The sequence below is a fragment of the Halyomorpha halys genome, unplaced genomic scaffold (assembly GCF_000696795.3).
Source record: "Halyomorpha halys isolate HHAL.00 unplaced genomic scaffold, Hhal_1.1 Scaffold752.1, whole genome shotgun sequence".
In the NCBI taxonomy this organism is placed as follows: Eukaryota; Metazoa; Arthropoda; class Insecta; order Hemiptera; family Pentatomidae; genus Halyomorpha; species Halyomorpha halys.
In genome coordinates, this window is record NW_027108250.1 from 575,059 (window position 1) to 590,964 (window position 15,906).

At 34.3% G+C, this 15,906-nt stretch overlaps 1 protein-coding gene across 1 annotated transcript; it reads left to right on the forward strand.

Annotated features, from left to right (window-relative positions):
- The first annotated feature begins 5,913 nt into the window (after positions 1-5,913).
- Positions 5,914-15,475, forward strand: LOC106685899 (uncharacterized). The gene is made up of 3 exons (XM_014428884.2): positions 5,914-6,115; positions 6,195-6,248; positions 13,052-15,475. Exons 1-3 carry the CDS (start codon positions 6,015-6,017, stop codon positions 15,375-15,377), a joined length of 2,481 nt encoding a protein of 826 aa, XP_014284370.1. The 5' UTR covers positions 5,914-6,014; the 3' UTR covers positions 15,378-15,475.
- The last annotated feature ends 431 nt before the right edge of the window (positions 15,476-15,906 follow it).

Below are 15,906 nucleotides of genomic sequence, written 5' to 3' on the forward strand. Positions count from 1 at the left end.
TTTTATATATGTATATATAGTTGACCGTAAAAATTGATGTATAGGAAGATGGTCAGGGTTGCGGTCAAAGGAGAAACAAAAATTGTTTACAACCATTTATTTTCCGACGTTTCGCCCCACTTTGTAGGGCTTCATCAGGGCTGTTCAAAGCAAACGGGTGAACAGTCATTTTCACCAGTGAACAACACTGTTCACCCGTTTGTTTTGAACAGCCTTGATGCAGCCCTACAAAGTGGGGCGAAACGTCGGAAAATAAATGGTTGTAAACAATTTTTGTTTCTCCTTTGACCGCAACCCTGACCATCTTCCTATATATTAAACACTTTTACATCAGAAGAACAAATAACTATATGTATAATATATATATATAAATAAAAATGTTCGTTTTTTACTTATCCAATATCCCTATCTTAATTAAATTTCATTCTTCACCGATTTACATGCTGTTTTTTATCAAATATTTTTGTATTTTCCTGAAAAGGTTCTTAGCTATTGAAATCCTAGATTTGTTAAGTAGAAAAAAGTTATGATCAAAATTAATGAATTATATAAAAATTATTGAATTCAAAAATTATTATTATCATAAAATTAATGATCAATATAACGTATATCAGACAATACGGCAATTTTACAAAGAAAAAAATACATAAATAAGACATGTATTTGAAAAGATAAAGGGAATTTTTTATATCACCGTTCTATATAAATAGATATGTTGGTTTGTTACTTATCTCCGAAAGTTCTTAACCAATTTACACGTTTTTTGTTTTTTTTTTATGTTTGGTGTCGTCCTGGGAAGGTTATAGGCAATTGAAATCCTAGATTTATTCCGTACAAGTTCATTTGTTACTTATCTAAGATCTACAAAACCAGGTTTTAACCTATTTTTTGGATGGGGAAATAAAGTAAAAAAAAAAAAATCATTGAAATCAAACAATAAACAACAATGATGCCTTTCTTGTTAACGCTGAACGTTTTACTTATATATATAGAAAATTTGCTGTAGCATTTGTAGCCAAAACTTCAAAATTATAATATATTCGTTACTGTTTAATTATAACTAAATTAATATTACACTTTCAATTTTGTTCATTTAATTCATGCATAAATATACTCAAATCTAGCCATACATACTCGTATATAACCGAGTCTTACACTCATTTTGTTTTTTAATATTTGTTTTTACAGAGAATCGGAGAGTAAATGTTGGAAGTACATTTTTAAAAAATCTATGAATCAATAAAACCCGCTAGCACAACTAATTGTAAGGATGGACACATACGATCGGTTTTCTTCTACGTTTGAACCAGTGCACAAATCAATGGATAAAATCAAAAACATTTTGGATAACATCAACTACTGAGAGTTTTGAACTAATCTTTAGACTACCAGTATTACGTATCTTGTTAATATCAGTCTGTGAGTTAATACAATGGCCGAAACTTACAAATTATTCCTCTTGATAAAATAGCTTCATCAGGGAACATTAATTATCAGATACAATTAATTTGCCGTTTTGAACTATTCTTCAACGAAAAAAATATCACTAATCATTTACTAGCCTAATTTGTAAAATTTAAAATAGTATATTTGAACCACAATATTCAACCGTTTAATGTTATTGTACACCTCAGAACTGTGATCCGTCATTTTTATTTGAAACTTTAACTTTAAAGAAACTTTTAAATCCCTCAATTTCATTTAGTAATTATTATCATTGAGGTATAAATTTTAATTTCCGGTTTAATTTGGCTGCGTTTGTTATTTCATTGTTATATTAATTTCTGTGTAATATAATGATGAGCGCACGGTTGATGGAGAGGTGTTATGTTACCCTTGTGATAAGGGTGAACAGATACTTATAATTTATGAGGAAATTGTTTTATGAGAAGGAGTCTTATGAATAATACTGACGATAATCATCTAACCTTAGCTAAAATTTAACTTAACTAAACCTAACTAAGGCTAACTTAAACTTAGTCAGCTATTTTGCTTCGCAATTAATAAAAATAAAATTTAAAAAATGGATAAAGTATCAAGAACCGTTGTTTCCGAGTGAGTTGAGGTGTCACATTAGCAATCTAGAGTCTGCAACAGAGCCAGTTCGATTCCAGCCTGGGCGTTTCATTTGATGATAGCTCCAAGGAAATGAAAACTCGGCCCTCTCCCTCTGGTTAGAACAACATGGTTATTTATAGAATAACCCTACCTATCCACGTTTTCCTCTGAATTTCTGAAACTACCAGATAAAGAATAAACAAAAAAAAATTGTCTCAAGGATCTCACAATATAATAATTTATTTTAAAAGAAATTCGTTAATCTAAAATTTTCTAAATTTGTATTATTACTTTCACTTACTTCCACATCATCATACACGATCGAATTAGTTTTTACATTCCTACTCTTGAGAAAAAAAATGTGAACTGGCTGTATAATACTATCTCAATAACAAATCCTTTTTCTAAAACCTGGATATGTTACTAAACTGTAAGGTTTGGAATTTAATAGTTGGATTTAAATGAATAAACACGCGTACTTTGTATTTTGAATTTTGCATTCCTCAAATTACGATTGAAATCAAAAATATTTTAACAAGATAACATACTACAAAAATTTGAATAGACACACTATTATGAGAGTATTCACAGATTAGAAAATAATCTGATCCAAATCTAGATCCAATATCCTGTTCTTGTTTCTGTACGCTTGTAAATCGGTATAATTATGCCTTGATGGAAAAATATTTGATTTCAAATCTCAAATGTGCGTTTTTATACATTTTTAGTTCAACGATCTCATGGAGTAAGGTGTTCTCGATTTTCACAGGTTAAATCGAATTATGAAATCTTAAGTCTCCAAAATTTTTGGTTTTCTAAATTATTTAAGGGAGACCTCCATGATAACATCTTTGTTAGTAATTGGAGAGAGACTTCATTATTCTAGGATAAAGGAAGATTCAAGACCCCTCCTCAGCCAAGTAAGTGATGTTGATTCCAGTGGAGACTACAGGAACCATAATAGTTCTAGAGGAGTAGAACACAAGAAGTTATTTTACCCCAATATTTGATTACTTTCATAAAAAGTATGTACAGTAAAGAGCAAAATTCATGACTCCAGAAGTTACAAAAAATTCATTTTTTAGTAGTTTCAAGTAAAGAAAAAATTGCTCTCCAAAATGTTCGAAATATCATAGTAATCTGACCGTCAAACACATTTTTGAAGAATGTAATTACTACAAATTAACTCTGAACCAGTTAGGGATATCAACAAATGTTCCAATGGCGTTGAGAAACGACAAATCCGTAATAGAAAGAGTCATTAAATTCATCCATCAGACTAACTTAATAACCAGCCTTTAATTATTATAATTATCTATTTATCTTGCCTTATTTTTAAAATTACAATAGTTACTTATCTGCTTTTCATCACCCTTCCCCCACCCTTTCCACTATCGTTACGATTATTAAACAAATTATAATTGCCCAGCTAAATAATATTTCAAATCTCACGGAAATGAGTCCCACTGGTGCGGATCCGCACACCATACCAAAGGTATGACTCAGTGGAACATCTAGGCCTTACCAAAACCAACAACCAATGGGCGTTGATGACCAAGCTGTTAAACGCTCTTTCAAAATTAACAAACAAAAAACAAAAATTCCACTAAAAAAAAGGTTTACTTTTTACCTAGACTATACTATATACCTAGGCATACAAAAAGTAAATATTAGAGGATTTAAGGCACTAACTGCCAGAAATTCATTTTATTTTAGAAAAAAACCAAACTTTTCGCCCAGTTTTCATTCGAAGTTCCATATCCTCAAAACTACCAACAACACTAAAATGTTTGCAACAGCAAACTGTTTACAGAAGAGTAAATGTTCTAATACATGACCTGTTAAAGAGCTCTTTACATTCAACAGTTCTTGAAACCACAATATTGCAAAAAGCAATATTTTTACCAAATAACAAAAATCAATATTTTATGAATTAGTTTTGACAAATGAAACTGAAATGAAATAAAAGTTATCAACTAATATACTATTATACACTATATATATTATACTATTGAACAAAAAATAGTGACTGTTTCAAAATGAGAAAAAAATTAATTTTTAATTTTTTAATCGGAGCTTCACATCCATACAAGTTAAATTACTTTATTATTATTATTAATTTTTTATATTTAGTGAAATTTACATCCGTACAGGATTATACATTTAGTAAACTTGATGTAAGTTATTATGGAGTGATACAGGCGTTTAGAGAAACTTCCCATTGGTAGTACTCTAATGACGTTTTTAGGTCAGGCAGGTCTCGTGGCCATCTTCTTTCATGTGCTTCGGAGGATTTTCAGGAAGGGAAAAGGAACCAAGCTTAGAAACTAGTGGGTTTGGATGGTTAGGGAGTTTATAATGGAAGGAATGATATCTGGTTCAGGCTAGAACGGCTTTCATATGGAACATTAAGGTCTCTATGGATGATTTTATTTGTGACAAAGTTAGCAGCATTGAGGATTTTACGAAAGATTTTGGATTGTAAGGATTGAATACAAGATGAATTCGAAGGATTAGAAGAGCCCCAAAGATCAACTCCGTACGTCCAGATTGACCTTATTGCAGCCATGTTGATTAGTCTTTTGTAATGAATTGGAAGTTTAGACCGTTTGTCTAGAAAGTGCTGTAATAGTCGAAGTCGACGTACAGTTTCCTGTCTTTTCAGTCTTGTGTGAGGATACCAGGTTAGTCGTTTGTTCAGATGTAGTCCAAAGTAGCGGATCTGTTCAATAGGGGTAAGAGCAACATTATTAAAGAATACGGTAGGGCAGTGGGTAGGTAAATTACTTTAATAAAAGTAATTTGCTTTTGACTTGTAGTTTTTGTTCCCGAACAAGAAGAAATCAGTATTTTGAAAATTTATTTTGGCCAATATTACGAAAACTGCTGCTCCTACTCCTGCTACTTCTCCTCAATTTAGAACTAATGTGTACTTCGTTTATTAAAGTAGTAGTTTCCATGATATTAGCCAAAATAAAGTCGTAAATATTTATTTTGCCTATTTGAAAAAAAACGTTTGGATTATAAAATATCTTATCTAAGGAACTATAAGACGTAAATATGTCTATTAGGACTCACATTTTAGAGAATTCGATGTACTTTAAATAATGCTATATTAAGTTTTATAGTGTTGTTGGTAGTATTAAAAATATGAAGCTCCGAAAATTTTGATGCAAAATTAATTTTTCTTTCGTTTCGAAACATTCGCTATTTTTTACTCTCCCCTAACTATCGTTGATAGAATCATCAATTTAGTCTTGTAACTATACATAGTTTTCATTGAAGTAATAAAAAATTAGGGGAAGTTAACTTATTTTCTGCTCCTCCCTCACTCGGACTCTTGGACAATAAGCCGTAGAAGCATCATATTAGCTTGCCATTGCTAAGGCAACATCACATTAAAAAAATACTTAATGGCCACTGCCATTTAAATCATCAAGGGTCATATTAAGTTATAGAGAACGAATTGTTCTAATAAAATAATTATATAGAACAATGTTTGAGATATTACAGTAACCCTAACTTAGGTTCACGATAGTGCCTCTAATTGGCCTGAGTAGAAAGTCACTGGATAGTGAAATGGTCACGTTCAAAAAATATGTTGGAGGCTCATTGAAATTGAGGGTCCTTTAGCCAGTAAAAGAAGTTGATGGAATATACATCCCTAAAAGAACTCTTTTAACAATATCTCCTAAGTAATCATTCTTATAGACTTGTAATAAAATAAAAACCTATATCTTTCGATTATTTTCCAGATTACTATCTGACAATCATCAAAACGTAAATAATAACGAAAGACAAACAAGTAGACAAATATATCTGACAATCAATAAAATTTCTGAAGCTACCTAACTTACCAACATATGTTTGATAGTAGTAACGTTTAGTAATGCAGGTGAACTTTATCACCAATTTTATGAGTCGGTGAGTAATATTAACAGCAAAATGTTCATAAAATGCGTATAAACAATGCATTCCATACCTATGAATTGATTTTCGCATTCCTCATTAATTATTCGAAGATAAGTGCCACTTGGGGTAAAGGAAAATATTTCAGGTAAACTAACAAAATAGCAATACCAACTTCTGTTACAGTGTCATAACACAACTAACGATTAATACTTTGTTGATATCAGTGATTACGAATACCCTGAAATACAGTTACTATTCAGTCCTAAAGGAAAGAATGGGTAAGTTTTATTGTTTATGTGTTACCATAAAGATAGGTTATGTAACTTTCTTATAGTTGACGTAATCATGTCTATAGTTGTTTGGATAAGTGGTTTTTGTAGAATTGGCAAAAGCGTAATTCTAACGAATATTTCAGAAATAACTATAACGATAATAATATTGAATCACAGATACTGCAGTAATGTGACTTGACCTTTTCCATAGGATGCAAGTGTAAACTCTTACAACTCGTTGTTTAACTTATTTGATTTTTCTTCAATTAAAACAATAACTACTTATACATCAATGTATATTGCAACAATAAATTAATAATTCCTTCTTCCAAGGTTTTATATACTTTAATTGATGACTTTAGGGCTAAGAATCTATTCTTGAGCAGGATTGTAGAGAAAGGTGATGCATAATGGGAAAGTTAGCTTTACTAAAAGGAAAACAATTTTTTTTTTTTTTTATTAAATATTCTTTAATAATTTTTAAAGTAGAGTAAGTCACTGTAAGTGGATTTCCGGGAGAAAATTCATAAAAAGAGATTATTCTCAATTCTGTTTTGTTGGAATAGCCACCATTTATGGTAATTTGAAGTAATTAGGATGGATTAATTTCAAGTACATTAGATAAATGCGCTTGAGACAAAAGAAAAGTTGAGAAATACCCCACACAACAACTTTGTTTCCATTTCTGTCTGTATGTAGTCAAATCTGTGTTGCAGCATAATCAGTTAAATTTTATATCTGATTTTGATGAAATTTTCAGGTTATATACCCGGTCGGTACCATGTCACTTTTATCAGATTAAATCTGCTACTGTTGCTTACGTATTCGTAAACGCATATCCCTCGGTACACTTGTATTTTGACAACGGCTAATATGATTTTTTTTTTAAACTTACACTTAAAATTTTGAGATTATAAGTTTCAAGAGAAGTAAATAAAAAATCATTACGTCCAAATGTCTAATCCACAGTGATCCTAAAAACTAGTATTTTCAAAGTAGTGACCAATTAGTTTTCAGATCTTGGCCGCTTATAAAGATAAAAGAAAATTAAGTGTTTTGTCATTAATTCAATTATATTTATAAAACTTTTTGTTAAATAGAGTAACTTTTATTATGAAAACATAATATTCTACATATAATGAAAAATTGTAATTTAAAACGTTGGCAAAATGGAATACTTAAAATTAACACTTGATAGATGACTAAAGTCAGCCCCTCATAACATGGCAAAAAGGAGTTTAGAGTTCAGTTTACTGCCTTCCATAGTAGAAGTATTCCATTTACAAAAATAATTGTCTCCATTTTTTTTTCAAATATCTGAATGCTATCACATCTCCCATCTGTACCCACTTAAAACTGCTTCATACTTTCATTTAAATTCAACGTTTAAATGACAAAACCCTGATGGACGAAATAAATAACGTCTGCTTGCCAGGTACTGCTTGCCAGACATAATAATTCCTTATTTTATTTACTTGATCAATTTATCTTGGAACAGAATTGGAACAATAATGAGATAATAAATTATACTCTACTACATGAAATATTTATTATACAGTTAACAAATTAATCAAACAATTGACTAATATTGAATCCTTATAATGATATCTCTTAATAAACTCTTCAATGAATATTAATATATCGGAAATTTCTCTTTATATGAAATTATAACAGAATTTATGACAATATTTACTAATTCTAAACATATAATTATTGGTTACGTAAAGTTGTAACACACATAAATTTATTTACTATTCATGTCGATGAAAATCATTAGACGTAACAATTCCCAAGACAAACATACATAAGTATATATAGGTATCATAGGTATGTATGATACCTTATATGTATATGTCAGATAATTAATTTTGATTTCTTAAATAATTTATATCTGTTTAAAAAATATTAGTTATTTATGCTAAATCATTAGACTAAAGAACTAGTTATTAAGGGTATTTTCATAAAATCTTTTGTTTATTACACAATTTTAAAAATTTATGAAGGATTTTTCTATAAAGCAATTTACTAAATAAAATTGCAAGAATTTAATGATATAATTTGTCTATATCAAAATTTATAGCTGTTGCTGTTGTTGTTGAGAATTTAGGATTAGAAAAATGCTTTGTTATCAATTGCTAACTGGTATCAAAAATTAATTAACACAAACGAAATTATCTTCAGTGCCTGAAAGATGTTCCCGTATTCGAATGAGCTGAAACAATTTGCATTTGGCGTTCTTAGTAGAATCTTTCGCTCGTCATACATCTGAGAACAAAGTCACTTTTAACATGAACATTATTAAAAATAACAACTGAGAAAATAAATTAGCCTCATTTTCAGACTTCACCAATACTTATCCCCTATTTCATGATAGAACCTTACTAAAACTAATTAATATTGATTTCAAGTTAGTCAAGATCACCCTATGAATTTTAAATCAAATAAAATCATACAAATTAATAAAATATTACAATACTTGTTTCGACTCTCAAGAGTAGAGATTAGTCATTAATACATATTTCCTAAGTTTATTATTAACTAAAAAAATTCAGAATCAAATTTCAACCAAATTTGAAAAACTATTTACAATAAAAAAAACCTATATTCACATCATTGAAAAAACTCACAAGTTTCCTTAAATAAATGCTAAATACATAATTTAAACCTAATAATAAAATTTAAAAAAAAATTTCATACAAAAAGAAATTATTTACAAAAATCAAAAACATAGCATGAAAGAATTGTCTCTTTACAGTGTCTTTTACAAAAATCAATTACAATCATAAAACAAAAAACAATAAATAGAATAAGTAACTAAATATTCTGTAATACAATCTAGTATGAGAACACTTTAGTTTTTATATTGTCATTGCCGGAAGTTTTAATTCTTCTATATGAACAGTTCTCCTCTTTTTGGGTTCTCTGCTACTTTCTATTGTTACAATTTTGTGTTTCCTTATAATTATCACCCTGAATGGACACTCGTATCGCTGTATCTCATTACCCCTGTTAGATCCCAAATTCCTATATACGATCGTCCCGATTTTTATTGCTTCCATCCTATCTGTGACTTTTGAATTCTCCCGAGTTACCCTCCTGGAATTTTCTTTTTTCATTCTTCCCTGGACCTTTACCCATAACTTTCTTCGAGCAGCATGGTTGTTGTGTATTACTTCTCCGTTTGCTGCCGTGCCCTTATAGTCCCGCCGGGGTCCTCGAAGCCCAAAGAGGATCTCAAATGGTGAAAACCCCGTAACTGCATGTACGGAAGATTTGTATGCCAAAATCGCCATAGGCATTGCCACGTCCGGTTCCTGTCCCTGTTCAAACAGATACAGTCGAAGATGGTCACTCAATGTGCCATGAAGCCGCTCTATGCCTCATCTTCTCTTGGGGTGCCCAGGTGTGTTGAGATGCCATATTACGTCAAGGTCCTTCATTTCATTTCGTATCATGGCATTGTCGAATTCTTTGCCTGAATCTGAAGAGATGCGCTCTGGAACTCCGTAAAACTGAAACCACATTCGGAGAACTGCCAGCACTGCTTCTGACGACTTTTCCTGAACCTGGTGCGGCATTGCCGCCTTACTGAAGAGATGAATTATGGTTATCCATTTAAATCCTCTCCATGTGAAAGTGTCGACCTGTAAATCATTGAGCGATGCATCTGCGGTACGTGTCTTCTTGTCTGCCTTTAATGGATGTCTGTCATATTTTGTGCGTTGACAAACTTCACAGTTTTCTACAACTTCTGTGATTGTCTTCTTCATCCCCCACCAAAAGTATCTTCTCTTTAACGCTTACAGGGTCTCCGAGATTCCGCGTTGATTGGTTTTGCCCTGATGATATGCGACAGTCACTTCTCTCTCCCGTTCGTTTTCCCGAACAGTTTCCACCATCAGCTTGCATCGGGCGAATGTCCTATGCGCTCATCACACCATAGCTGCTTAATCTTCTCCCAATCGGTTTCATTTTCCACGCACAGGTGACAGTTTTTACCTAGCTTAGAGATATTATTCAACGTTCTACATATCTGGTCATCCTTCACGCCTGGCTGTGACAAAATCGTCATGATATTGATCCTCCTATAATTGCTGCACTCAACTTTGAGCAATCCAGTGGTCCTAATCTTCCATACAATCTCCTGCCTCTTGTCGTTTATTATCTCCTCCAGATCCTCCATATCTACTGACCTTCCTTCCTCCGAGCTCTCGTTAAACGAAGATTCCACCCTATCCTCTTCCTCCGCCACATTCTGTTCTTCTTCCTCTCCCGGTACCCACTCCCGCTGGAATTGCCCATGTGGTTTTCCGGCCTTCTCTTCTACTGCATATACAGTAATTTTTCGAGACAACCAATCGGCTACATTTTCTTTTCCTGGTTTATATATTATTTCTAAGTTATATTGTGCCAGGAACTCCTTCCAACGCGTAATCCTAGCCGAAGATTCCTTCAACTTTCCCACCCATTGAAGAGGCCTTTGGTCAGTGTGTATCCTAAACCTTCTGCCTAAAGTGGTCAACAGCTTACAATATTCCCAAGAGCTCTCGTTCCAGTGGGCTGTATCTGGTCTCCGTCTCTGTTAGGCGCCTACTGGCATATGCCACTGGGCGATCTCCCCCTTTACCATCCTGAGACAACACCGCTCCCAATGCATACTCACTCGCATCTGTAGTGATAGTGAATTGCCGAGTGTATTCTGGGAAAGCAAGCACCGGCTCCTGCTGCAGCTTCTCCATGCACCGCCTTATATTGTCTTCCACCAGCGAAATGATGATCACCTTCCTGCCTTGCTTCAGAAGGTTGTTGGGTGGGACGAGGTACTCAGCCATTTCGGGAACAAATCTCCGGTAATAATTTAATGCCTCCAGCCACCTCCGAACTCCCTTCACATCCCTAGACTCTGTCATCTTCCGTATAGCTACGACTTTATCTGCGTCGGGTTTAACTCCTTCGTGGAAATCGTGTGGTCCAAAAAATGTATTTGTTCCTTTCCCAACAATGATTTCTCTCCCGATAATATGAGCCCAAATTGCCCGATTCTCTGGAATACGTTGTGTAGATGTTGCACATGTTCGTCTTCGTTTTTACTGAACACTAGCAGATCATCCATATAGATCTGACAAACAGATTATTCAATCCCTCCTAAAAATTCGTCCATTTGGCGCTGAAAAGTTATGGGATCATCTTTAAGTCCAAACGGCATTCTTCGTAGTGGACCCTCTCGAAAGTGAATGCCGTCTTATGTTGATCCTTAGGGTGCATTTTAATCTGATAATATCCGGCCTTTAAGTCCAATGTGCTGAATACCGTTTACCCACTCAGTCTGTCCAGTCGCGCCTCATGCCCCTACCTGCCGCACTCGTAGCACCTCGTGAGCTTACTTTGAAATGCAATGTATCCCGTACGATTACACTCGTAGTAGCGCCGCTCTGAATTCAGTCTCCGGTCGTCTGGATCCCTGCTCGGCCGTTTTGATTATGGTTAATCATACCTGGGGGGTAGGGCACGCGAGTAGGGTAAGTAGGTAGGGCTGCGTTGCCGTCTTCTCGGTGACTCAACCTCCGTCCACTCTGCCTCCGGTGTTCCAAAGCGAGCTTCGTTACGCTCTCTTGCGTCGCCCAGGTCGTAGGCGCACTCCACGACGCAGTCGCGGACCCTGGGCAGTGAGCCTAGCCGGTCTAGATAATGGTTCAGCTGCACCTTCAGCACACCTCTTAAAAAAACTCCATCTTCTGGGCTCCGTCAGCCTGATAGTATAATGGGAGAAGCTTCTCGGCGAATTGCTGGGTCAATCCTCAGATTGACCCTGGGCTCCGCGCTCCTTAAATACGCAAAAAACATCGTCCTCCGGGGTCCACCTACCGCCGTCATATAATTTCTTGAGCAACGTGTTCACCGTTCCCATGGGAGGGTCGAATCAGCTTGTACGACGTTTAGAACTTTCCGAGAGATACGACCAACCAGGGCGGCCTTTAGCAGTCTTACGTCGTACTCTATTATTTTTCTCGTCTCCTTCCTGGTAGTTAATATGGAGAAACGCCGAGTTCTATATCCGTATCTTAAATATCTTGATCTGCGTGTTTTCTGTTGCCTTCGATAGCTGGGTTCCAGCTTCTGCCGCTCAACAATCGCCTGAGCCAACTGATATTCTAGCTTTTCTAATTTTTCGGCCGCGTCCACCATGGTAGATACAATGTGTGCTCTAGCCGCTGGTTCAAGTGAAATTTCGGAATTTCCTGTTCCCGGCTTTGTTCACTTAGACACACTTTTGTTCACTTAGACTGACCGTACGAAGTAAAATAAAGAGGGTTTGGTTCAGAGTAACAGGACAGAGATTAAAAAAAAAACTAACTTTTTTTTCCTATCCCTCTAAAACAGAAATAAAAAGTGAATTAATAAATGCATTACTGTGAAAAAAGAAAGTAATTCGTGTTGGGTCTTACCTTTTACTACCTTTGGTATTTTAAGGTAACCTGTTATGTTTAATGTTATATATGAGCTATCCATTCTAAAAAGGAGCTATTTTAAGTCTGGATGTGAGGGGCCACCTCGTGTTGTATCGCATATAAGATAAAAATAAAAAACATTAATTAAGAAAGACAATATATAATGGTGAAATAAAAAGAAAAACACTCAGAAGTCGAAAAGAAGTGTGGGGGAGGTCCAGTATATAAAGAATGAGTTTTTTGACTTATTCGTAGTTAGTAGGGCAGGGTTTTGTGATTTATTTATAGTATATACACAGCTAACATATATATATATGTATATTTACAATTGTTATGTTGTGTATAATTTTTTTTTTCTAGAGAACAAGTAAATAAAGCTGGAAATAATAAAATTGTTCAGAGCAAAGCTGGATTTTCTTCAGTTTTAGACAGTGACAGTGGCTCCTATTTAGAAGTTGCGGATCGACAAAAACTTCCAAAGGGACAAAACTCGAAACCATGGATGAGGCGGCCATACACTGATGGTGTCATATTCGACGAACCTATAAACAATGAGGAGAAAGTAATAAATGCTGAAAAATTTAAGATACCAGTAGAAAGAAAAATTTCATCAAGTAAACCATTTAGTGAAATACCCCGCGGAGAAGTTGAAGAAAGACAATCTTGGCCAAAGGAAGCCAAACCAAGAAATAGATTGAGTAGCCTCGTAAATACCCAGAAAGAGTTTGATACAGATCCAGATACCGCATTGCAACCAAGGAAGCTAAAATATCGTAAAAGAGTAAAGATTCAGAGCCGTAACAGACTTTCCCCTTTCAGAGGAGGCGCTATTAGTAAATTTAAAAATCAAGACGTCAAAGCATGGCGTGACAGCGATGCGTATTTGCCTCGTTATAACGCTATGGATACCGGTAACGATGTCGAACCCAAACAAAGAAAAAATGTGGTATTACCTAATATAAATGAAAAAATTTATAGTGATCCTCGTATTTTGCCGGATTACGAAGGAAATATTCAAGAATATGACGAATTTTCCGGAGTGCTCAATAAGAACGAACCAATATCTATCAATAAACAACCGTCCACCACTTTAGCAGCCGGTCAAACTAAGGAAGAAGTAATAAGTAGCGCAAAACAACAACATGAAGTTCCTGGAATGGTAAATGATAAAATAATAATTAAGAATATAAAGAGCACTGTTACCAACGAGCCTATCAAAGTAGAGTCTACTCATGCCAAAGTCACCAAAGTTTATCAAAATACCGTCAATAACGAAATGACATTGGTCAACAGGGGACAATCATTAGTTACAGAAAAAAGCAGTTTAGTTTCTGAAATGCCACTCGCAGCTGCCTCAATATCGTCAATTCAAGAAATGAAGTCTGATTTACAGCCAAATATCAGCAACCGATCTAACGAAGAGTTGAAGAAAGAAAACAATATGCTAGTAAGGCAGCCCAATAGAGTTGTTCAAGAAAATCATCCACTTCTTGCTAAGCCCCCAGTCAAAATTGCAGGCACCTTAATGGATAAGCACTCCGAGGACGATAACGAAATAAATTTAGAAGAAACAGGCACTAAAGTGGTAAAAGTGCCACAGATAAACTCAATCATACAATCTTCTACAGTCTTGTCACCCACTGGTATGTCTATAGGTTTAAAAAATAATGTACGGAATAATGCTGGAGAACAAGAAACACCCGATTCTGTTCATTTGGTCAACAAATATGTTCCTTCACCAAAACAAAAGCGTAATGTAAATGAAAATAAAACTGCTATAACTCAGGACGTGATTCTAGAAAATTCAGCCTCCGTGGCTGGGTCGTATCCGCCCAAAAACATTGTAGATAGTAAAATACCAGAAAAAGAGAGCAATTTGGAATTAATGGACGCCCCAATAGATTTCGATAACGACGAAACATTTGAATCAAGAAAAAGTAAATTTCTTAAGCCCCAATACTATTCCTTATCTAAAAGTAACTCCGCATTAGGCATCGTTAATAATCTTATAACAAAACTGAAACCAGGTACATTTCTAAAAAAGAAAAAAAATCGTGAGGAGAAATACAACGACAGCTTTAATAAAAGAAATGCCCCTTTGGCATATGACCTGATGTATGAACCAGGTTATGATTATTATAAGAAGAAAAACGGCAAGAAGGGAGATCCGATCCGATCTTACTATGATTATGAAAATGATTACGATTTGGATTACGACAAGGACAAGGATTACACGAGGGTCAACCATTTGAACAATACAGCCCTAGCGGATGAAAAAGAATTATATGAATATGGTGGGAAGAGTTACTCAAACAATTTTTCGAGAAACAAGAATAAATTGAAAAGAAAGAAGTACAGAAAAGTGGAAGAAACCTATAGTGACATATTCGCTCATCCTTTATCTTTGGACGATCCGGAGCTCCAGATTGTGAGAGACGACGACGACGAAATAGTCAAGCGGCGCATGCATCATAAGAATTTTGCCACGAGACACCACAAGGAGAAGTCGGCTGCCAAGGAATTTCCTCTCTACAAAGAAAGGTCCGCGGAAGTGGAATTCTGGCCAAGGAATCACTTGAAGAAGAAAAAAGCTGAACAAGAACTATACCCCCGACATGATAAAGTTCAAGTTGCAATGAAACAAGCAATAGCTGAAAACGAAGTAAGCGATAAGAAAATTCATTGAAGGATTGTAAAGAAAACTTTTTAAGTGATATGATAGGTGTAAGTAATACATTGAAATACAAAAATTTAAAAAACCTAAAGATATTGGTGCCATGTCAATCTGTTTTTGCATGGATTAATTTTAATAAAATAAGTATTATTAATAAATGATATATGCTAGAACCTGTTGAGCTCGATGATATGAAAACAACAAAAAATAGGTTGTCTGCTAGCGAACAACAATATAAAGGCACTTCCATCAAATTAAAACCCCTTATAAGCCTACTTTTAAGTAGTGTTGGGAATTATACATATAATAAATACCTGAATTATTTATTCAAAGAAAATTCGATAATGTTATTCATTGGATAATTATTTATTTCTTACTCATTAATTATGATTTAAAGGCAATGTCCTATATTACGTTCATTATTTTTTTATTCATTTATGTCTGTTAATAATAACCCATTAATCGTATCCCAAAATCTCCAATCCCATATCACAGCCCTCGAAGAACGGTATCGTAATTGGAGGATTAAGACAAATTCCAA